General features: G+C 46.1%; 8 protein-coding genes across 8 annotated transcripts; 3 read left to right on the forward strand and 5 right to left on the reverse strand.

The window, feature by feature from the left end:
* Positions 1-11: 11 nt before the first annotated feature.
* SERLADRAFT_445187 (uncharacterized protein) lies at positions 12-1,133 on the forward strand (the record flags this gene model as incomplete). Its single annotated transcript, XM_007313542.1, has 4 exons — positions 12-510; positions 587-684; positions 735-873; positions 928-1,133. 4 exons carry the CDS (start codon positions 64-66, stop codon positions 1,006-1,008), a joined length of 765 nt encoding a protein of 254 aa, XP_007313604.1.
* A 369-nt stretch (positions 1,134-1,502) lies between these two features.
* Positions 1,503-6,152, reverse strand: SERLADRAFT_433353 (uncharacterized protein; the record flags this gene model as incomplete). Its single annotated transcript, XM_007313543.1, has 23 exons — positions 1,503-1,570; positions 1,619-1,645; positions 1,700-1,751; positions 1,807-1,961; positions 2,015-2,145; positions 2,207-2,286; positions 2,348-2,398; positions 2,450-2,883; positions 2,939-3,010; positions 3,063-3,168; positions 3,216-3,439; positions 3,500-3,513; positions 3,572-3,630; positions 3,681-3,844; positions 3,900-4,018; positions 4,066-4,120; positions 4,169-4,220; positions 4,274-4,296; positions 4,351-4,492; positions 4,546-4,610; positions 4,669-4,822; positions 4,881-5,115; positions 5,164-6,152. 23 exons carry the CDS (start codon positions 6,150-6,152, stop codon positions 1,503-1,505), a joined length of 3,471 nt encoding a protein of 1,156 aa, XP_007313605.1.
* Positions 6,153-7,756: 1,604 nt separating this feature from the next.
* On the reverse strand, positions 7,757-11,027 carry SERLADRAFT_445189 (uncharacterized protein; the record flags this gene model as incomplete). Its single annotated transcript, XM_007313544.1, has 13 exons — positions 7,757-8,089; positions 8,162-8,252; positions 8,311-8,362; positions 8,419-8,868; positions 8,929-9,043; positions 9,096-9,198; positions 9,252-9,432; positions 9,510-9,594; positions 9,664-9,891; positions 9,957-10,141; positions 10,216-10,593; positions 10,654-10,772; positions 10,868-11,027. The coding sequence occupies 13 exons, from the start codon at positions 11,025-11,027 to the stop codon at positions 7,882-7,884; spliced, it is 2,355 nt and encodes a 784-aa protein (XP_007313606.1).
* Positions 11,028-11,795: 768 nt separating this feature from the next.
* On the forward strand, positions 11,796-12,275 carry SERLADRAFT_378104 (uncharacterized protein; the record flags this gene model as incomplete). The annotated part of the gene is made up of 1 exon (XM_007313545.1): positions 11,796-12,275. The coding sequence occupies one exon, from the start codon at positions 11,903-11,905 to the stop codon at positions 12,110-12,112; it is 210 nt and encodes a 69-aa protein (XP_007313607.1).
* Positions 12,276-12,765: 490 nt separating this feature from the next.
* SERLADRAFT_345484 (uncharacterized protein) lies at positions 12,766-15,176 on the reverse strand (the record flags this gene model as incomplete). Its single annotated transcript, XM_007313546.1, has 13 exons — positions 12,766-12,865; positions 12,897-12,999; positions 13,051-13,355; positions 13,419-13,684; positions 13,739-13,801; positions 13,855-13,979; positions 14,032-14,107; positions 14,166-14,259; positions 14,311-14,368; positions 14,422-14,490; positions 14,543-14,646; positions 14,702-14,800; positions 14,857-15,176. The coding sequence occupies 13 exons, from the start codon at positions 15,174-15,176 to the stop codon at positions 12,766-12,768; spliced, it is 1,782 nt and encodes a 593-aa protein (XP_007313608.1).
* Positions 15,177-16,251: 1,075 nt separating this feature from the next.
* On the reverse strand, positions 16,252-18,728 carry SERLADRAFT_412899 (uncharacterized protein; the record flags this gene model as incomplete). The annotated part of the gene is made up of 8 exons (XM_007313547.1): positions 16,252-16,373; positions 16,429-16,532; positions 16,608-16,812; positions 16,901-17,569; positions 17,633-17,801; positions 17,870-18,081; positions 18,162-18,224; positions 18,264-18,728. 8 exons carry the CDS (start codon positions 18,726-18,728, stop codon positions 16,344-16,346), a joined length of 1,917 nt encoding a protein of 638 aa, XP_007313609.1.
* A 115-nt stretch (positions 18,729-18,843) lies between these two features.
* SERLADRAFT_457012 (uncharacterized protein) lies at positions 18,844-21,303 on the forward strand (the record flags this gene model as incomplete). Its single annotated transcript, XM_007313548.1, has 11 exons — positions 18,844-18,947; positions 18,998-19,147; positions 19,217-19,226; positions 19,278-19,539; positions 19,603-19,725; positions 19,780-19,901; positions 19,953-20,019; positions 20,069-20,206; positions 20,262-20,685; positions 20,799-20,823; positions 20,924-21,303. 8 exons carry the CDS (start codon positions 19,455-19,457, stop codon positions 21,062-21,064), a joined length of 1,125 nt encoding a protein of 374 aa, XP_007313610.1.
* Positions 21,304-22,012: 709 nt separating this feature from the next.
* SERLADRAFT_433357 (uncharacterized protein) lies at positions 22,013-22,331 on the reverse strand (the record flags this gene model as incomplete). Its single annotated transcript, XM_007313549.1, has 4 exons — positions 22,013-22,033; positions 22,094-22,120; positions 22,170-22,266; positions 22,312-22,331. 4 exons carry the CDS (start codon positions 22,329-22,331, stop codon positions 22,013-22,015), a joined length of 165 nt encoding a protein of 54 aa, XP_007313611.1.
* Positions 22,332-23,418: the final 1,087 nt, after the last annotated feature.

Here is a 23,418-nt window from a genome sequence, read left to right on the forward strand (position 1 = left end):
CACGTAAACCCGTATAGTACTTTCACTCTTGACCAGTAACTTCGTCGGAAACCACGAACAGGAATGTCGTTCACGCCCATCTTTCGTAGACATATTTTACGAAACCTCACGAAAGCTCATGGAATCCATGCTTCTGCTTCTCTTCGAGGTCAATTCCATGGTTTGCCATCTCGGCTCTCAACAGCCCATACGCGCACGTACGCTTCGAAATCCAAGGTCAAATCCACCGCCAGCCTAGTTCCAGGCTCTAAGCAAGCAATCACTTCTGAAGCAGCGCGGGCCGAGTATGAAAAAGCCGAAGCAAAAATGACTACAGCTGTGGAATGGTACCGGAAGGAAGTCGCCACTCTCGAGACACGAGCCAACGGTCGTGTTACGCCTGCATTACTCTCGCCGGTCAGAGTTGAACTCCCAGGCAAAGAAAAGAATGAGGCAGTAAAGTTAGAGCAGGTGGCAACTGTCGGTGTGAGAGACGGTTCAACGTTAATAGTCACTGTATTTGAAGAACATGTGAGTGCTTGGGCATATCTTTGTTTCTGTCATATTCATCTCCATCGACACCTTTTTATCGTCCATCATCTAGTAGACCCTGAAGGCTGTCGAGCAAGCTCTATACAGTGCTAAACTACCCAACATTGTTCCTCAAAGACAGGATACCCGGACAATCAAAATACCTATACCAAAGTACGCCGTGTTATTCCTTCCACTTGACAGTATGTAAAATTTGGTCCCAGACCAACGGTTGACGCTCGTAAGGCGCTCACTACTAGTGCTCAACGTCTGGCCGAGGACAGTCGCGTACAGATCCGCAAGCTTCAACAAGCGAGCGTCAAGAAAGGCAAATATGAGAAACATTCGGTGGAACTTGATGAGGTACCTTTGTACATGCTAAATACTATTTTCCCAGTTGACCTGAGTATTTTATAGTTTCAGAAACTCGCAGACCGCAACATTTCAGAGATAGACAAGATATTCTCTCAGATGAAGAAGGCGACTGGTTCCCGGTGATTTTATGCCAGACATCGAATCTTGAATCCTAACTTCGAGGAAACCAATTCGGACGTACTTATTTCCGGCCGCTTTCTGGTCGGAGAATGGCTTGTATTTCCTCCAATATGATATGACCTCACTTGCTTTAGATAGACATACCACATTGAGCTTGAAACTGAATTATGAGGATAACACCAATGGTATAAACTTGCAATTACATGCAAGTGGAAATATACCGTAAACTATGCAACGTATAAAGAGTATACGAGAGAAAATATAATATTGTACCGAGTCATGCAAAGCATAGGAAAGCGGGACTATCAATACATAACGTGAATCAAATCCAGTGTCGCCAGTGATGTAAGGTATGGAAGGGTATGGCCAACGGCACTTTTGAAGCTTTAGGATATTTTAGCCATGAAGGGAAGACGGTAAAGTATTCAAATGGAAAAAGAAAAAGCATACGTTTATGAAGACTTTCGTGCGGTACACATAACATCTATAGCGATACTTCATGCACCACGAATGGATAGATTCTTCAAAGCACGTTGCCCCTGTGGTCCAGACCGAATACTATGTGCTTTTAGTGAGCAATGTTAAGGTGAGTAGGGAGGTTACGAAAACGCACAATTTGCTAGCTCGCGGACGCTCAACCCTATAAACAAGCAATGTGTTAAGCAAAAGATCGGTGGATAGTCAATATACTTACGCCCGATATTCTTGCCCTTTCCTTCCCCAAGACTCCCATCCGCAAGATTTTGCTATTAGGGAAAATATGTCAGCACAGAACAATAAATAGCTATAGCGGCGACAAACCTTGCGCTCTTGAAGGGCCAAAACTCGATCTTCAACTGTGTCAGCAATGACTAAACGTTGGACGAAAACCTCTTTCGTCTGTCCGAGGCGATGAACACGGTCGAACGCTTGACTCTCGATAGCCTCACTCCATCCAAGATCCAAGGATATCACCCCTGCAAGACAATGAGATCGGTAGAATAAAACTAAAGGCTGAAATTGTGCTCACGGTTAGCTCTGGTCAAGTTAAGCCCAACGCCACCACATTTCAGCGACATCAACATGACTTGGGCTTTGTCCTTGGCCATGAAGACGCGGACAGCTTGGTCACGCTTGGCACGATTCATATCACCCTGGTACCTGGAAAATGGGGATACAGTATAAACAAACGAGAGAATCGACCAAATTGCACAGGACTAACTTGACATGAAGAATTCCATTCTCAGTGAGGTAATCGGACACGAGCAACAAACATTGAGTCCATTGGGAGATGATTAGGGTCTGGGGGTAGGAACAAAAGGGATCAATACCATGTCCTCCAACTTGATCCGAAAGTACATACCTTTTCTCCAGCGTTCTCTTCAGCCCATTTTTTGAGGTGCTCCATCATTTTCTGCGAGATATTCTTAGCCAAAATCCCAGTGCTAATGCATATAAACCTCACCTTCATTTTCGTTGATGGTAGGAACTTTGGCATCATTTTTACTTGCTCTTTCGGTATCGAAGAATCCCGTTTGCCGTAAATAACTTCTTCGGCTTCGCTATCCATATCATCGTCCGAGTCGAGGACAATGGCTCGGCGCTTCCCAAGGCGCTTCTTCATAACATGACGCTCAGCGTCATTGTCTTCCTCGTCGCTCTGGACAATAAAGTCGCTCATACGGTCATCATCATCCCTCTCCGATTCTTCAAACGTACGCCTTTTCATCAACCTCCTTGGCCTTTTGTTGGCATTAAAAATACTAACCATTTCATCGTCAGTATCTTCGAATGCCTTGGCAGTGTGTTTTTCATCTCCGTTGAGCTCAGAGTCACTGGGCTCGAAAGCCTCACGCGCAAATATCTTGATATGGGATACTGGACCACGGCATGACGGACCTGTAGTGAAAGAAGTTCAGAGGATACTGTGAGAGATAGCTGTAGACTGGCTTACATGGCTTCTCATCCGCCTTGTACTTGTTAGGATCATCCATGTCTTGGACATGTGGCGTGTTCAGAACATTTACTAGTAACGATATAAGTGGGCGATAATGATACAACTTGCGTAGTATACTTACGTAGACATTCACGGCAGAAAGTATGTGCACAAGGAGTTATGACAGCGTCAGTGAAGACATCCATGCATACAGGGCATTCTTCGTCGTCGATGGTTGCATCAGTAGACTACAAATTATGTCAGCGTCAGCATTTAGCGACAGCTTATCACCTACATCCTTCTCTTCTTGCATATGGCGTAAGGCTGCTTCCTTGTATTTGTGTTTCAATTTGTCAACGAATTGCGCCGATACAAGCCGCCTAGCACGTGCCAACTCTTGTTGAGGATCGCGAGAGCTATCTGCACAGACATCGTCAGGTCCCACAAGAGCGACACCGTCTTCTTGAATGAGAGCAGGGTGAGAGCATATCTGGCGCAGGCGTAAGAGCATGACCAGCACTACGGTTTAAAGAACTTGGGGTCAGCTTGTCCCAATGGACTGCATATTCCAGAACGAACCTTGGGTGTAATTCCTGAACATAAATTACTAAGTCAGGATGAACGAAAATAGTGAAATCAAAGGAAACTGACTTCAAGACCGTTCCTGCTCTGAGATATCGATTGAACGTTGCTTGTGAGCGTGCTTCGACCTTAAGGGCACTGTAAGCCTACTCATTCGGGAGGATCGCTGTAACTTTACCATTTTGTAGATATCACGTTCCTCTTGACTGAACGTCAGTTTCTCCATCTCGACGTTCTTCGGGGGCAGCTCGATCAATCTCTTTCCATCTAATTCGGAGTCCTTTTTTCGGCGGAGAAGAATAACCCTGAAAATGCTTTGCAACCTAGCACTAGCCAGCTTCGCTGCAGAACCGGACCTTTGAGTCATTAGCGTATCGTAGAATATAACTCGACTTACGATTCTTCTTCTCAAGCTTAGATATGTGACCGTTGAACTCTGTCCAATCATACCATGGTCGAAGCTTCAAGAACCGGAAGAGCGGGTAGGCATCTATCAAACCATTGATAATTGGAGTACTGCAAAAACTTAAGAGTTTATAAACACACAGGTTGAAGCACTTTACCCTGTGAGACACCAACGGTATGTGGCGTCTAATTCCGTCACGCAACGTGAGTTTCCTGAAGAGCGTTAAGAAATCCTTGCCAAGTACTTCGCTAAGCACTCACTGGTTTTCCTATTACGAATATTCTGCGCCTCATCTAAAATTACTCTATACCACTGGCGGAGGATTAGTTTCCTCATTTTTATCTCTTCAACATACAAATACTCACATTCATCTGGAAAAGGAGCCCCACTGTCTCCAAGGTCAGTACCCGATTCGTCGCAGACGAGAAGGATATAGACTAACGTTGTTTCTTTTTCTTCTTTGGTTTAACAATTTCCTCCTCAGAGTCACTTGCAATAAAACTTTGGTTTTTCTTGCGTAGTTTGCGACGCTTTTCTTGGAGCATCTGCTCAGCTTCGTAATCAGGCCACTCCTGTGCCAACGTCTGGATATATTTCGTCTAATTCAGAATTCCGCTATAGGAGATAAAATACAAACATGATAAGTGGTTAGCACCACATCATATCTCATTATATCTGCCTTGTTCTTGGGTTTGTTAGAGCCTATGTATAGAAAGTACATCAGCTATGAGCGACATATATGCGTGCCATGGGGCCATACCGTGGTAAATCAGACATTTCATGTTGTTATTGGTTTTCATGTCGATTTCCAGCTGCCACTGGTCAAGTAACGCTGTTGGAGCCACAATAAGGTTGGTCTTGCAGATAGGGTTGCGAGACGCATTGATGACCATAACTGCAGTAATTTGGACGGTCTGTCACATTCAATTCAGAACCGGGTTATTATAGACAGTCAAATACGTAGAAAAATACAGAACGAGCCTTGCCGAGACCCATCTCATCGCCCAGGACACCACCCTTTTCTGAGCCATGTTCTTTGTCGAGAGCCCATGCAACTCCGATTAATTGATGAGGCATGAGTGAAACGCTCATTCCCGGGAGAAGCTGGTACATCCCACGGAGTCCGAGTTTTTCTAACGCTGTATCGACGCTAGCATTGCCGTCGAATAGTTCAGCATTACCAGCAGACCTTAAAAACTTCTCGATGCTTGCTTATTGTCAGATAAGCTCTCACAGATCAAACAATCATACTCACTCATCAGCCTTCGCCACAGGTCCCAAAAAGGTATCTTTGCCCCGCCCGTAGAAATCTCCATCATCATCAAAACGCTGGTCGTCAACGACACTTTGTATGGGCTCTATAGGCATATAATGCGGGAAAGAAGATTGACCGGGATCTGTAGAATCGAAGAACAAATTTGAAGCCCTTTCGAGGGGCACACCAGATCCAGAAGCAAGGGGCTGAGGACTCTGGAATGATAATGCAGGTGTCTTTTCGCGCGACTCGAGTAAAGCCGTGGCGATATCCTCGTCCAATGTGTCGTTGACGTGGGGGTCCTGGGGGGTGTCGTACAAAAGATAATTCCAATGCGTGGGGGGACGCATCTGCAAAGCAGAAACCCCTGAAGGAAAGGCTGAGTGAGTCATATTGGGGAGGGTACCGTTGTATTCGAGTTCTTGACTTCGTAAGTGCTGAATCTGCCTTACGAGATTCGCCTCTTGTTGTACTTCCTCCATGCTTAGCCTCGACTTCTGGGCTAGACGCTGCAGTTCACTTTGTGCACGGACAATTTCCGTTTGCAGGTCCATCATTTTAACGCGCGCTTCTTCAGCGCCAGGAGACTGAATTGCAGGCTGTAGAGCGTGCGACAGATACGAGGAAGAAGTGTTGTTATCCATGCGCGCTAGGGGCGACTTCGTGTGTTCTAGCTTCTGCCGTTTGATAGACGGCAGAGACATTGTCAGTGTATAAGGATGCTCCTCGTGTTTGACACCATGCAAAGAGAATGACGTATCCGAGAGACGCTTGTAGGGGACGACCGACTCGGTGGCAGGCTCGACCTTGACCGCTGCAGTTTTGCAGGAGTTTGGTCGATGGGATTCAAGACTGGGTTCCTTTTTGGTCAGGGGTTGACTCCGAATTGACGCGCGCACAGGTAAGGTGTGAGCTGTGTGATTGATATGATGCTGTTCTCTGGGAGCAGCCAAGAGCACAGGATTGGACGACACGTTGCGTGTGTCCATTGAGGGGATGATAGAACTATGGGCTGAAAGTTAAATTGGAAAGGCGCGTCGACGCGTCGCGCCTGTTTGCCCTTATTTGGCATTGACGCGCCCGAAAAGAAGCAAAAAGAAGTCAAGAAAGTTAGTCCAAAAACCTGTTTTGGAAAGCATTTGGATCCACCTGTCATGACATCGTGCAAGCTGTTAATTTGCTTGGCCTTCGTTGCGGTAACCGCCAATAACGTGCATATGATAACAAACCTTGATAAAAAAAACCGTACAAAGTAGCTCATAGGATTTCGAATCATAGAACATTCTCTGGCGAATATACAGCTTTGGTCAACTTTGGTTCATGTCCGTTCGGTCTCTCTCCAGATCTCCGTTTGGGCATGTAGTGGGACCAATCACAGCAAACCCAAGCCAGATGTTTTTATCCAGTAATACACTGGAGAATGTTCTTGAATCGCTCTACTACAGAGGCGTGGTCATCCCTACATGCATGGCGACTTTCATCCCAACGTCACTTGTGAAGACGGATCCATAAAGCAGCATCAGAATTGCGTTAGTGTCAGTGGTAGAATTACTTACTATGTAGTAGCACCACCATTCGCCTAAAGCGTATTTTAACTCTAACGTTCTGATAGATGGGTAGTGGGGAATAACGTGTTATTTTTGATCACATCGACGATTCCAACCAACAAAATTGTGTACATTGTCGACATACTCGGGGGAGTTCCTGTAAAGGCTCAACTACTGCAAGATACTAGTTCTCAGCGGGCACAAGAAGCGAGAGCCTTCAAGCGGAGTCTGAACTTTTTACTATAAAAATACCTCTTTTTTTCATCAACAGAGTTTTGCACTCTACCTTTTCTTATGAAGGACTCATCGTGGTGACCAAAGATAGTAACTGTGAGTACTCCAAAAAGCTTTTGGCTTGATAGTGTTGCGTCTTGCTTTACATTTTCTTCTTACCAAATGACGAGTGTTGTATCATCAACCATACTGGCACCTCTTAGTCGAATTGATACACGAATTCATTCGTGTATCATTGACATGAATGACCTTCTGATATTGTTTTTTCTTTCTTTTACAAGTTATGCACATGTGAAGGGCCATAAACTCATTCTTAACTTTATAGTACAGTGCATCATCTCGATACGCCCTGATACAATGGATGTTTCTTGGAGTTGAACTAAATTGGATTGATCGTCAACATCTCATTTTGTATTGTCTGTTACTCGTTGTCAATAGTTACTCAATGCGATGGGTTTGCTACATCGTTCTTATTTGTGGTTCCATGTGTTTTGATAATCGCGTTAAAAGTAATGGGATGGAGATATTGTTAATGTGATGAAAATCTTATAGTGTATGCGGAAAATATGTGATTTTAGCGCAGTGTCGCACTCAGGAAAGGAAAGGAAGGAGTATTTATCGTGCATGGTCACACTCATGCTGTCTGGGCAACATGGAGCTGACATCTCCAGACATGTATAATTTCTGGACCTTTTATCTTTTATTGCTCTGACTTGTTTGTTTTTATGAACCCCGAATCAGCTGTAACTCATGTGGCAGAATCACCCGTCGTCTTAGTTTTTCTAGGTCTGAAATGTATCTCAGCACAGTTGTTTTGATAATCTCATTGCTTCTCACACCGCATCCCCTTACTTCATGTCCTACATTACAACAAATAACATTGTCCTTTCTTACACCCCGTCCATTCTCTCACCTCAACCCAGCCTCAACCCTCATCTCAAACGTCCCTAACCCGCAAAAGCCCCTCCAACTCCTCCACCCTACTCTCCCACTTCCCAACCTCCTCCAACCGTGCCTCAAGCTCCACGATCTCCCTATCCATCTCCATCCGCTCCTCCGCCCCACCCACTCTCGAGAGCGTCCAGCGCCCACTACCGTCGCCGGTGAGCGTGAGGAGTTGTTTGTGGTACTTCATGAGCGAAGGGCTATTATATTTTAGAAACCAAAATATTAGCGGTCCGTGCATGTACCTAGACAATTATGAATGAATGACGTACCGTAGTGAGATGGTGATCAGCGTTATGCCCATCGCCTTTGCGCGTTCATACATCTGTCCTTCGACATCGCTGGACACCGCACTCGTACACTCTGTCATAAATACAGTCAACATCATCGCATAGTCCCTTCGATAATCACAGACACTCACCATCCAAAATAGCGAACCTTGGGCGATGATAAAATACCCGTGCCAATGCCATCTGTCACCAAGAAAACGGGTGTCAGAGCAGAAGACAATCTGTAAAAATCCGCTTACCCTCTGCTTCTCTCCCCCACTCAACACATCCCTCCACTCTTTCCTTGTCCCCCACCCCCCTTCACGCTCAGGCAGATACCCCAAAAACACAGCTTCCAAAATCTCCCTCAGCTCCTCCAAACTCCTCCCACTCGCTTTAAACTGAGCATAACCGTGCGGGTATATCACCTGGTCGAGCAACGAGCCTGTCACCATGTACGCGCGCTGTGGAACGACGAATACACCAGGGCGCGTCCATGCATATGAAGCGTGCGTGGAGCTTGGAGAGGGAGAGATGTCATCTGCTATGGGGCCAGGGCGGGAGACAGACGCGAGAGGTCCATGGGCATCCCACAGGCCAGCCAACACACGCGCCACCGCAGTCTTTCCAACTCCATTGCTTCCTGTGATCATCAGATGCTCGCCTTCGCGAAGGATGAGGGAAAGATCGCGGACAAGCGGGGCGGACAGCTTCGCTTCGCTGACATGAGGCTCACCATCGGTGCCAGTGAGAGTGTCGTTAGAGTCCGCGATGAGTGCGCTTCCTGGGATGACAACGTCCACATTTTTCAGCTGGATGACGTCCCCTTCTGCTGAGACTGGCATTGATGGGAGATTGTGTAAAGTTGAGAGGAGGGTGTATAGCCTGAGTCGCAGTGAGCCCTGAGCTGGGAAAGTCCCAAAGGTAAGTTACTCACCGAGTAGTCAAGCCAGCAAGCTCCAACAGATCTTTATACGCATACATCAACCTCCCACCTGCGTCTGCGAGAGATAGGAGGAGGCGTCGATTCGATATATAAGCTGATCAAATCAAAAGTCAACGTCCGAAATTTGCCACGGCTGGACTGACATACTTTCTGTTCGATGTGCAACCACGTTGTCAACCCTTCCACCCGTCTCGTCGCCGCCAGCCTGCACTCCAATCGCTTTCTTTGTCCTTGTTATCAGCAAAGGAACTGCGATCAAGCCATACCCTGCCGCAGACCAAAGATACTTGATGACATAGTCTTCTGTCCATTCGTAGGCTATCCGAATCTATGAGGTAATGAAAAATTAGCGATGAAAATATTGAGATATGATTCTGCATGAGCCATCATGAGCGAGATACCTACCTTGTATATTGAATTGACGTGCTTGATCAACCTCAAGTATGCCCTGGTGAGGATATCCTTCTCTCGTGCACCACCATCGTAGAACCTGTTTCGAGGGCATATAATGTTAACCTTACCAGAAGACGAGCCGAACGAGATGAGATGAACAACTCACGCGACCTCTTCCCCTTCTCTCCCCACTCTCCCTACACCCGCTCGATATTCTCCTTCCAACCTTGCTTCCACTACAGCCAATCTCCCAAACGCTGGAGTTACAGCTCTCAGGATTTTCGCTGTGACATAATAATTGGCAAAGAGAAGTATGGTTCCACGCAATCCGAGGGACCGCGAGAGCTGGGAGGTGAAGAGGAGGGTGTCAAGCGTTGGTTTGAGCAGATTCCCACTAAAAGTTCGCAGCGGGCACGTTAGTGCTCCAAAAGATAAGAAGCTGCTAGAGAGCGGGCGTACTATAATCCAGCTAGCGCGTCTGCCCAGGCTTCTACGTCTGCAGTGATGTACTGGTCGACACCTTCGAGTTCGGAGCCAATGTGGTAGTACCGGAGGTGGGGAGCGGAAGATAGATAGAGGTCGTGAATATATCGCGTTAAGCGTGTACGGATGCGGAGAGATATCTTTGACTGAAGATGGCGGATCTATACGAGCATTCATTCAGGTGATTTAAAGATTGATTAGTTATGGTACCATAAGGAAGAAGGTGAAAGCGTACCATTGAATTAGTATAAGTGCTTGGTATGGCGAGGAGAAACCATAGCCCTAATCCCCGCAAAAAGCCTTTTCCGTCTGCACTAACCAAATCTCTGACGATCCTCCCATCCAACCTTGCGACGCCAATACTCAAGACTGTCCTAAGGACGAGAAAGAAACTATGCATGACGACGAGTAGAGTTTCTTTTGATCTCCAGGAGGGAATGGCGATTCGGAATATGATGGAGCGAAGTTGGTGAAGGAATGTGGTGTTTAGGCCAGTAGGAGTTGACTTCGATTTTGCGAGAGATTGGGACGAGGAGATGGAAGGAGAGGATATGATTGGAAAGTAGGGAGCATCTGATGCGAGTTTGGAGGGAGATATGGGGCTGATGGGGACCTGCGTGACAGAGTATGAGCGATAACTTGGAAAACGAAAAGAAAGAAAAAGGGTGCGTACCTTTGTAACGTACTGATCACGATATGGAACGAGGAGGGTCTTCGAGCCGTCCTTTTCCTGAATATACACTTGCTGCAACGCATCTGCGAGTTCTTCTGGCGATGCACGCTTCCCGCGTGCTACTCTGTCCGCAGTGGAGTAAATACGATTTATGATAGTCTGCGGATGCGAGCGTTATAACAAGTTGTAGACTAAACGAAGGTGGTGAAGGTACGAACTTTGGTAACATCTATTGGACCAGATACGATGCGACCACGGAGGATGAGGAGCGTTGCAAGGAGAACAAGGAGGCGAGTGCGAGGCGAGCCAGCGGAAGCGTAATTCTCGAGGAGCAGCTGGACGTTTGGATGCACGGGTTTAGAGAGAACCGCCATCGTTCGTGCACGTTGACGGCACTGGAGAGGCAGAAATGTCGCTGCTGTTGCGTCCTTGGTCGTTGTGTCTGACGATGAGCTCGACTATATGCTGCCAGGTCGTCTCTTGATTCAGTCACGGTGATATGATCAAGTTCCTTATTTCATGTGATTGCAGAGGCCATGGTGTCGGCCCGATTTCCGGGACGGTAATTGAAAGACCGCGCTTGACCGCGTTCGCTGCCAGCGTTGTCGCGTCCAAGTTGTTGGTCGCGTCTCAATGTCTTTCGTGTCCCCTCCCTTCAACTTTCAGGTAGGCAGTAGCTACCCACAGCTACCTCCTCAGTTCTCAGGCCATGGTGCTATCCGTTCCTTTGTTCCACCGCCATATGAACCAGCAAGTTATATCTACACCGGTGAACCCACGGTAAGACGCAGCGAACACATCAGGGATGCTCGTCGACAACATCAATACGCGCCTTATCCAAGACAATATAACATTGCGCCACCCAACCCGCACAATCTACGTCGCACCAGTGGCTTTCCCAGCACAGTCCGTTTTTTGATTCGACGTACACACCCACTTTTGCTCACAGCTCTTGTCCTTTATCCAGCCTGCGTACACAACGAAACCGTTCGGGCACCAGTTGGAATCACTATCAGATTCCGCCATCTGCGATGCATATCAAGCGCACAAAGCGTCCCGACAAGCACTCTACTCCCAAGTTAAGCAAAGCGCATGGAAGGTAATCGAGGCTGAAAAAGTAGCCAGCCTTCACAGAAAAATGCTGGCATCGAACAGGAACGCACTATCGAACCAGGATGCTGAGGTGTGCCTTTGGGAATGTTATATGAAGCAGAGGGGAATAGACGTACAACGGGCTTGGGCTGACATCATGCTTGAACCTAAGCCTATTGTAGCCGAGCCAGTGCCATCTTCCGATGGCACAACTGGTGATTTGGACTTTGCGAATGCAAAATATAGCACAGAAACCGGCGATTCAGGGGACGAAAATTTAGAGGAGTACGCTGAAGTTGATGACCCAGAGGAAGATGGCTCAGAGGACGAGATTGATCATGAGGATTCTGAGTGCACAGGCTGGTGACACTGGGAATTTTACGATGAACCGTACCAAAATCAACCAAGCAACTAAAGGCAATGCCAAAAAGATATCCAAGTCTATGTCTTTGTCCGAATTCCTCATGCTGAGAGTCGGACGCAAGCAAGACACGCCTTCCATTTGTTCCTGCTTAGCACCCGAGGGGCCATCTTCGGTGGTCTGTATAACCTTAGATGTGGGTATAATGAGTCGAACTATACCATACGATCGGCATATCTGGATTGCACACAGATTTTTCCCTAATATCTCGTTATACTGTATATCTCGCGGATGGAAAATCTTAGAAACATCGCATAGAGACAGAAGCTATTCTCTCACTGGAAACATCGTAATACACTCACTAGCCTGTTTATGACAAGGTCTCTGAACAATAATATACAAGTTCAACAAACATGGCAAGATAATCGCAAGCACTCAATCATTTGACGACCTGTAGCAGTAACAATATCACCCACTCCATAGGCGAATTCAGAAACGCATCGCCGTGACACCCAGAACCCAATCAACACTGGGCCTGCCAATAACTTCAAGAACTAGTTGATCAAACTACGGATGCGAACATCTTTTAGTGAAGGGAATAAGAGAGAAAGACCAATCGATAATGATCAACTCCAGAGATCTGGGTTCTGTCAAGTGTATCAAATGAGCTCAGACTCATCGGCATTGAGAACCAACGCTGTAAAGAATCTAATAATCTCGACAAAGTTGTCGGCTTCCATTACTAACATAGAAATCAGACTCATGTCACAATTAAGAATAGCGTATAAACATGCCTTCATTCACAGTGTGAGGATTGTTAGGTAGACAGCCTCCTAACCTTACATGGCGGTAACGGAAGATGTGATCGGTGAGCTTCCAGTAGTGCCGAGTATCTGCCAGATTGTATTCAGCATAGAGTTGAAGTCAAGCGGGAAGAAGCATACCGGTATTGCCTGGCATAATGCCGGGGCTTACCACGACGTTATTGTCGCCCTTAATACCCCTGTGAGAATTATACGCCGCCTTGATCGTACCAGATAGAAGGTCGTATGGCGCGGCATTCTCATCAGTTGGGCTGACTGGCGCGGGTTCCGTGCCCGTTCCCCAAGCATCGCTCAAGTTTAACGACCCATAGGCGGGGACATCAGGTTCAGAAAGGGAGGCGCCGAATGCAGTATAAGACAAGTTGAAGCCGCTGGCAAGAGGCCGAAGCAGATCTGTCTGTCGGCTTGTAGTTTCGTTGAGAGAGCTATGATGTACAAGTGGGTGAGCAAAAAAAAAAAATGCAAGGTGACCCTCATTCAACACCAACCTTTCCGTAGATATACGGTGGTTGACGACAGCCCACGCTTGTTCGGGCAGGGCATTTGTCTTAATTCCACCTTGAATCAAGTTAATGGATTGCGTGGTGCCTACCAGGGTCTTAAACATGGGGTTTTGCAGGAGGAGTATCTCAGCTTCACGGAGCGCTTCATCAGAATATTGCGACAACCGAATGTTTTTTCTCAAAGCTGGGAGCATTTCTGGACCGTGCTCAGCGAGACATTGGGCAGTTTTGTAGGTTGGTGAACCCCTGGTCTATCCGAAGACTCAGACAGCGCAATGAAGAGCCCAGCAGATATCCGAACTTACCAGGTGAGCTTCAAACGGATTTTCCTCAATTTCGACTAAGAGTTTTGCCAACATCCCGATACTCTGAGAGAGAAAAATTAGCTAGATATATGATGAGTGGAGAGATCATGAAGCACAGTATGAGGAGGAGGAACACTGGAATGACCGCCTGGAGAGGCGAGGTCGATCCGTATATGTAAGGTGCCTTTCTCTGCAATTCCCGGCAGAGCGAAAATTTGACCGTACTGTGGTCCGTAACCAACTGGAAGCAGTCATTAACATGATGCTCTCCCTTCATAGCTGAAAGAACTCACCGCCTTCATCGATGAGCATTGCAAAGGATTTTGGGCCAAATTTCTCTAGCATCACTGTTGCAAGGGATCGTGCACCCTGCATGAAGTAACTTTTAGTATTTGCAGCTGAGCTCGCAATCGTGTGAATTACTTACATTAAGACCACCGATCTCCTCGTCAATTCCAAAAGCTAACACAACGGAACGAGTGGGCTTGAATTTTAGCTCTAACAAAGACTCAACGGCAGACCTACGCTATAAGCTTGATACATATTTAGCGCGATAAGAATAGGGGACTTACATTATGCCGATTAAACCATGCTTATCATCCGAGCTCCCACGACCCCAGATATATTCACCTAGGATCGATAAGAAAGACGTTCTGTGAGCTCAAAGCGTAAGAAAGGCTAACCGTCGAAATGGCCTGAAAATGGTTCGTGTTGCCATTGACCAAGTGTGGCATTTTCGACAGGTATCACATCTTGCAACGAGTGACATGAGCGTCAGCAATGATCATGATTTTAATTACAGACCTTGGTGCGCGGCAAGAAGTAAAGGCTTAAGAGAAGCATCTGAGCCTTTCCACTCATACAACAGTCCGTAAGTGTTGACTTTGGTCAGTTCGAGAGCCGTGTGACTAAGACGTAGTGAGATATGCCCTCAACAAATTTGTGAACCTGATATATGCGTACACTTTGGGGAAAGCTTGGAGTAGGTAGTCTTGAAGGACACCGAATGTCTCCCAGCGGGGGTCTATTCCTACAGGCTGCATTTTGTCGTGCGTTTCTGTGCTAAAGACATCGCTCGATAAGAAGATAAGCTGAAACCCTTGATTAACTTCACTCACGGAACTCGAATAGCTCCCCCAAGCCACTCTACTGCCCGCTTCTTGAATCGTGGCGTACCAAAATATACTTTTGATAACTTCCAAACTACTCCATTCTTCTCGGGGATAAGTTCGGCTACCTGCGAACAGACGTTGGTGTTGACTTGTTGCGATTCGCGAAAAGCGCCCCGAGCAGAGAATGTGGCGGCTGATATGAAGAACGCCAAGGCAACTAACCCAGCCTTGATGGCGACTGACTTGTATTTGGACTTCTGTTTAGGATATCCGGCGCCTGGTAATAGCTCTGTCGCTTGTTGAACTTTCTTGTCGAGGTCTGACATGATAGTTGCCATGAGAGGGAGAGATTGCGAATGCAAATGATCGGTGAACTCGCTTTGCATATAGCTGTCGCGTGAAACGTGACTAAAGGCCAAAAGATAAAGATACGATTTTCGGGATTTGGTGGGGAAGGTTAACTTTTGTTTGGGCGGAGAAGCCTGTGAAACGAAAATATTTAGCTAAATTTGAAGGAAGAATAAATTTGAAGGTAACCTTCTGGGCGTTCTAAGGATATGTCTGAAGACCTAACCAAATAACACTGGAGAGTGAGAGGCAGAAGGGTAGAATGATTGGAAGATGAGCACAGGAAAACGACGTACAAGGGTTATAAGGCAAAAACACAGACCACCTGCACGGCTGCGAACTAAGTGGGTCCCCTGTCAAGAAGGCGCATGGAGCTTCTGAAGCTCCAATTCAATGTACGCGATGTGATGATTCCGGGGAAGATGGTTAGAGACTGAAAACGAAACTGATGGCTCTGTATCTATCCTTCTTGGAACGAGTTATGCGAATGGGATTACTGGATTTATAGAAGGCCGTATCGAGAGTCGGATAAAAGCAACACCATGAAACGCATTAATGTTCCATTCCTCCTTTCTTAGTACCAGAAGAACAACACTCAAATATGTCTGGATCCGGAGTGCTCATCACACTAATATCGGAGTATACTGTAAATCCCACTGGTAAACGATCTCTCTAAAACACATTGTATATAGGCCGAAAGCCCGTTTACCTTCTATAACATGGTTAGTAATTGCGGTGAGTTAATGATTCATATGTTCGACCGTCTGAACTCACCAGGGACCATCGCAAGATCCATCGTATAGCACCATACCACAGAACCAGCCCTAAACCCTGCAGCCATGATATCAAATATTAGCCGCTCCATGGCCAAATTCTAAAAAGACGCGACACAGCGATGAGCAAATTTCCTAGCTTGGGAGTGATCACCCTCAGTCAAAACAGCAAAGTCATCAAAGCTTCCAAAAAAGACTCACCAATCTCATTTATCTGCTATAAACCCCACAGCTCGGATATCTCTGTCACTTTTGGCCTACTACTAACGTTCTTTCGTACCAAAAGCCATCGTTCTGAATCCGCACAGGTGATACGCACATGACTGACACCTCTAATATTACCGTTCTTCTTAACCCACCATGCATCATGGTTCAATTATCCTTCCACTCCCTCTCCCAGACCTGTAGACAGTGATGACATTAAAAGAGAAACGAACAAACGAGGCACATAACGCACTTCGAAAAACCGCCTCCGATCGACGACGCTCACGCCTCTGCAGCTCGTCAGATCCAGCTTCTCAAGCCGAGGACACGCATCAATGATAGGGAACAATCCCGCACCTATGATTGAGAAGACGAAGATCATTGATTAAGACAGATGTATCAGAGAGGGGAACGGGAAGAAATGTGACACACTCGTTATTTTAGTCCCGCCCAGTTCTAAAATAGCTAAAGATGAACAGGCCGCGATGTACGGCGCAGCTTCGTCGTCGATCCCCGTGTTAGTAAGCACGAGATGTTCAAGTGTCGGTGTCCTTCTTCCATCCTCGCCGTCGTTGTACTCCAACAAACCCCTCAAATCCGCCGACCGGAGAGACGACACGCCCGCTAGATTTAATTTCTGTTCCACCCCAAATAGAGTAAAAGTGAAAAGTGTGGTCGATCAGCCATCAATGTCAATGCATGCTGAACTAGCGGCAGCCACACACCTTGCATCCCCTTCCGATCCTCCTTACTAATTCCTCTAACGCACCCCTCCCTGCTCTCGATGTAAACCCAAGCTTAGAGTTCCCAGCGAGGTTCACGCTTTCCAATCCCCCTTTCGCCCCACTTTTATCCTCACGCTTACGCTTAGCCAACACCAGCCCATCGGTCAACTTACCCAATACCTCATCTGTGAGCCCCATCCCTGCACTCACCCCAGAACGCGAAGTCGAAGGTGCACTACCCATCGCGCCGAGTGCGAGAACGTGTAGATGCGGGAGGCGCGGGAGGAGGGAGAGGAGAGAGGAGGGGGGTATTTGGGTGGCTGTTAGTGTTAGTTTTTCGAGAGGGAGGATGGTACTGGCATTAGTAGAATCGTTATTCTTGCTGACTTCATCTCTGTTGGCGTGGGTGACGGTGTTAGTATTAATGGACCAAGGAAGGTGCCGTGCGGATGTAAACGAGATGTCGAGTCTGCGGAGGTGGGGACAGAGCGCTACAATTGCGTGGATGGACGTGTCGGACAGGCCAGTCTGGCGAAGTTTCAGGGTACGCAAAGGGAGCGTGTTTCTTGCGAGGATGGACTGAGGTTCGACTGCATCAGACTCGGGAGAATCACTGGGTCGGCCAGATTGGCAAAGTCCAGCAAGGAGCTTGGAGAATGTAGCGTCGGTCTGGCAGCCGCGTGAAGGCACCTCAGCGTTGGCACAAGAAATTGGAGGGAAGGAAGAGCTCACCCAGTTAGGCACCCCTGCGACCTTCAACACCTCAAGCGCACGACAATTGATGAAGAGAGTTATGAGCGACGAGGGTGGAATAACTGTGTAGTTGAGGTTAACAACTTGGAGCGAGGGGCAGGAGGAAGCGGCTGCCTGGACGGTCTTAAAACTGACTTTTGTGCATCCGCTGCAGGTGCGCATTCAGTTAGTCCAATCCAACAAGTGGAGCTGTCTGTGATAAACGAAAGGACTCACCGCAACACGAGTACCCTCAACTCCGGAAGTGATGTTATGATAGACGCAAAGGTCGAATCAGAGAAGGCGTCGAGCCCGATGAGGTGCAGTTCACGAAGGGTGCTGGTATCTGTCGCGCTTGATCTTGTTATTCGTGGGATGGCGAACAGAGTTGCACGCTCGACACCAGTGAGGTCGTTCGTGAGGGTAACGGAGGGTCCACGGAGGAAGTACTAGGGAGGCGGGCAATCGATACTTAGTTAGTCAGAACGTAGAGCGTGAATGTTAAATATCAATATGGTGAGGACACTACTATGATGGATTGGATTGTATCGGCTTTAGTACTCGAGCCTGATTGATTGTACTGTATGCCTATCTACAAGGATGAGTAGGAGCGACAGGACAAGGCACTCACGGTAACAATAAGCGCATGGCTTAGATAGGCTGGAACGGCTGCTGTGAGCATTGCAAAGAGACGCGAGGCGAGGAGGTCGGGGAGGGCGCGAAGCCAGCGTGCAGTGTATGCCCAGTCACACTTCCGTCTTCCTTCTCGTCCTCTACCGCTGACTCTAACCTTTTCATACCCACCCGTTCTCCCATCATTTCCCTCTGTAACCTCTCCTCTAGCACCTAATACCCGAAAACTAGCGACGAACACACGCGCAGCGAGCGTGGAGAGCGCTGGGATAGCGTTTCCACCGTGTGCATTATAGAGTGGCGTTCGAGTCGAAAATGGATTCGTTGCCGGGTGTGTGGACGGGTTGGCGTTAGGTGAGTCGTCTGTTGTGGGTGCGCCGAATTGGGGAATAGTCCTCTTGCGCGAACGAGAAGGGGAAGAGGAGGAAAGGGTGCGAGGACGTTTGGATGGTTGTTTTGACATTATGGAGTGGACAGGAGATGCAGAGATGAATACGATCGAGACTAGTCAAGCCACTGCCGCTGAGATATTGCGAGCTTAATAAATATCAACAAAGTGCTTGACATGTACATGCGGCAGACTAACTTCTTTTATGTCCCGTTCACCCAATACATACTCGAGGAGTTGTTAGCAACATTCTGCCTCTGGAAAACTCGCAACAGGAGTTTTAAACCTTAACATGTAAGTACAGTCAGCTAGTAAACATTGTACCATCTTATTGTAACTGGAAGGGTCAATGCAAAGCAGATCCGTGTAAATTACGTCTATTGTTGCTCGAGGCGCCGCCTTTTTCTGATCGATCCAGTGTTGCTCAGGATCTCATATCCCCTGCTCTACCTTTGAATCAATGTTCGCTTGCATTAAGAACATCCTGTTAAGAGGTGAGATGATAGCCTCAGTGTTTACCTGAAACTTTGCATTGACGGTGCCTGTAACGCGATTGGCGCTAGCATACGCCACGTAGGTTTAAATTGGTGCTCATGCTCAGTTGTGTACTGAAAGCGTCTCTAGTGGATAGATCCGTCTGATTCTCTGATAGATCCTGATTGTAGCAGTTATTTTGTATAGCCTGCCTTCCTCAACGAGATGGTATAAAAAACTTGGAAGAAGAACTGCAGCAAGAGTTCCTCGTAGCCCACCCTCGCTTCGGTGATCAACTCCAACTCATAGCTTACTATCTCAAAGAGCATGGTGTCCACTAATCGTATTTTTTCTGGGTTTGCGTTCATCGGCTTCGTTCTAGTCAGTGTCCTCTTACCGCTCCATGTAAAAGGTGATTTATCATCCTCTTGAATGTTTCTCCGTCGAGGTAAATGGCGCTGACGTCTTGAAAAAGCAAGAAATATTGGTACATGCGCCCTCATTATATGGATAGGCTTACTTTGCTTCAATGGATTTGTAAACTCGATCATATGGGATCACAATTTCACCGATTGGGCACCTGTGTGGTGTGATATATGTATGTGCACCTTGGTTTAAGTACTCGCGTTTTTTTCTGAAAATTCTTTGACAGCATCTCGTTTGATACTAGGTGGGGCGATTGGTGTACAGTCGGCGTGTTTATACATTGCTCGATATTTGTATATTCTCACAAGAAAGTCAATCACAAACCGACTCAATCAAAAACAAGCTAGGGTACGTCTTAGATTAAGCCTCGCTGATTAGTGTCTGATTGTTGATGAGTAGCATTGGCGAGCCGTTATGGGTGATTATTTTTTGATTATTGGGATTCCAGTATTATACATCGTCTTATGTATGTCACACAAATTGTTGTTTCAATGCTTTTGCTAAACTGACCTCAGCATATGTTGTTCAGATTAGGCGCTTCATTATTTTTGAGGAGATAGGCTGCTACTTTGCTCTATACAACACACCGCTTTCATACCCGGTGCTTCTGATGTGGCCATTACTATTGTCCCTTGTCCTCGCTATCTACGTAGGTGAGCGCTCAGTAGTAATATCCTGTCAATGAAACTTATCCAACTCCAATTCTAGGAGCCACTATTCGCGCCTTGATGCAGCGAAGGGAGCGCTATAGAGAACTCATGTTACACGACAAGCATTTTGGCCGTTTACTTGCTTTGACCATCACAACATTCATCTGTACATTTCCGCAGAGCCTATGGTCAATTGTGGGCGATGCAACTGAAAATCCAGTTAATCCTTGGCCTGGATGGAATGCTATGCATGCGGATATTTCTCGTGTTCTGAAAGTCCCAGCTGCTGTGTGGCAAGCAGAAGACTCTTTATCTGTCTTTGAACTACAGGCAATGCGGTGGAGTTACATTGTGTATTCCATTATTGTCTTTGCTTTTTTTGGTTTCACGATAGAAGCAAAGAAGAACTATCGTGCTGCTTGGGGCTTCCTTACCCACTCCTTTGATAGCTTGTGGAGATCTACCAAAGGTCGGAACATGAGGTGTGTACCATGCTTCCCGTTTGCCCACCAATTTCACTGATTATGACATACTTATTCTCTTGATCACGCCTCATCTGGTCGCCCTATACCCATATACGCTCTCCAAACGCCAGGCCACCCTCAATTATCATATACAGGGTCAGCTGTCGACAGTCTACAATTTGCGTCACGTAACTCAAACTCAGTTGAAATATCCAACCCAAAAATGGGGTCTAATCTGGGTCTGGTGCATACCCAGCCTGAAACCACATGTTACCCGTGCAGCAACAGCAATGCGGAGTATCCACCCTTCACAATGTCGGTACTTGAGCATCCTGCACCCGTATTGGATATTGTATCGGTCTTACGTTGCAACCCACCCAATTCATACCTGGTTTAACACATCTTCACATGTTCCTTAACATTGCGTAGGTTATCTGGAGTTGCAGTTCAAGTTGTCGCCTTCTCGATAGTGGGGCTAAGTATCAGAGCCATGTCTAAGATTACATCCAGTTTTATTGCCTTCTGGAGTTACTATTTACTTACTTCAGAATATATGCTATGTACAGCATATGTGAACCCAGAACACTATATATTGATATCCATTGTTTAGTTAGTACTATTGTTGGACACCAGATGCAACCGGCAATAGAGATGCTCTGGTAGCCAAAAATTTGTCACACATAGAATAGAGTAAAAAGAATATAAATGTGAAAGAATGTAGTGAATAGCTTACCTGTAATGACAACAGTAGACCTGACACTAAGCTCTCAAACACCAAAAGTGCAAATTTAGATACTATATGTGCTATAGCAGTTATAATAGCTTGTTGATTTCTATGACACATTTTTCTGGTGCTAATGAGAATGCTTTTATTATTCATACAATGGTTTGTTATGCAGGTAAATTAGCCTCATGGTTTTATAAAAATCTATCACAAATATCCAAAATATCCAATTGTACAGGTACTAGAGAACACTATTGATGTTGCATCAAAGTTGAAGCCCAGCCGAAAGCCGCAGTATATAGGCTGACTGAAGATGAATTAAAATGAATATACCATATTTTATCCTAGGATGACCGGTTTTAACAGTTGGCCATCAATTTTAAATGGTTCTAGACTATATACAATTATTTTATCAAAATTTATCATTTTCTTTCTAAAAATTAAAACATGCATTTGATACCAATGAAAACGAATAAAAATGAAAGACACCCATATCTTAAGCAACCATCAAAAACAAATTAAAACGAAAGACATTAGTATAATAAAGAACAGCAAAAATGAATTAAAACAAAACAAAATACAATAAAACGAAAGAAAAACAGACATACAGAACCAACAAAACTAGGCCTTTGCATTGAGTTTCTAGAACAAATGTAGTATAATATTAATACTAATAAATCAATAAAACGATGCTATACATACCATGATAGCGGCATCCGAGGCATATTTCTAAGATACAGGTTAGTGAAGTTACAAACAAAATTCAATAATACTATACCTTCTGCAAGTCCTTTGAAAGATCCTTGAAGTAAGTGTTGAATTCAACTTTGAGACCACTGGGATGCTCTTGCAGCCAGTCTTTGGCACATAAGTTCCTGTTAAAATATCAGACAATAGAGCATAAAACCGATACAATGTACCTTGCAGTGATGGCAGGCATTATCTTCAAAAAATCCTTACTACACGGCTTCCTCTTACCAGTCCCTTTCTTGGTCTTCGCTGTCCCCACATCTGGTGTAAGTGCAAGCGCAGCTGAGACAAGGTCCAACACCTTGCCCTGTGAGTCCGGCTTGTGAACAGATGCAATCGGAGCAGCCTGCTCTGATCACACCTGTTTGCAACGAGAAAGAGAGCAGCTAGTTTAATGGAAGAAGAAGAAGAGGATCTTAATGACGTTGACCCAGTTACACCACCAAACCCTCCTAGAAAAAGACAAGCCATCAACAGTGATTCTGATGAGGAAGATATTCAAGGGGTCCTAACTCAAAAGTGTCACAATCCCAATCTCCTGATCCTTATCTAACCAACCCTGATATAGAGACACTTATCTCACCATATCTAATCAATATGTAGTACTTATCTTATCTCATCACGTGACATTAGGTCACCTGATTACTCATCACACATGCGCTACCCTCGTGTTTCTCAGCCAGCGCCTCAAGGCTGACATGCCTCATTACCTATATAAGTAGTCAATCTTCATTGTACATACCTTAGCTTTCGATTTCCTCTCTATAAACAAGTTCAACTACCTGCTAAGATTCGACGCCTTCACTCCGTTAGTTCGGCATAAGTGAAGACGTTATAAAAAGCCACACATAGGTGAGGATGAAAGCAGCAATGAGTATGATGAGGATGAGGGTGCTGGACCAGATGGTAAGATATAATCATTCCTAGAGGAAAATACTTACATTGTCATGCACCAAAGTTGATTGGTAGCATGTACAGGTGTCAATAACAAAGCAAATATTCAAAAAGACTTGCCTTTGAGCCACACAGGCACAGTGCCACGTGGAATAGTAATTAATACTGCCTTTTTCGAGCTTGTGGCTGATCAGCACCACCTCTATTAGGCAATCCAGTTGCGCTCACCTTTGCTTTTCCATTTGGTACTTTCCCCGTTTCGGCATTTTGGCAAGTTTTCACGTCGCCACTGGCTACACATTGTGCCCTCGCTTTTGTCGTTCTCCCTTGCTTTTTACTTTACTCAGCCCCACCATGGGACCCTTCCTCTCCTTTTTATTCTC

Source organism: Serpula lacrymans (assembly GCF_000218685.1).
Source record: "Serpula lacrymans var. lacrymans S7.9 unplaced genomic scaffold SERLAscaffold_2, whole genome shotgun sequence".
NCBI classification, from domain to species: Eukaryota; Fungi; Basidiomycota; class Agaricomycetes; order Boletales; family Serpulaceae; genus Serpula; species Serpula lacrymans.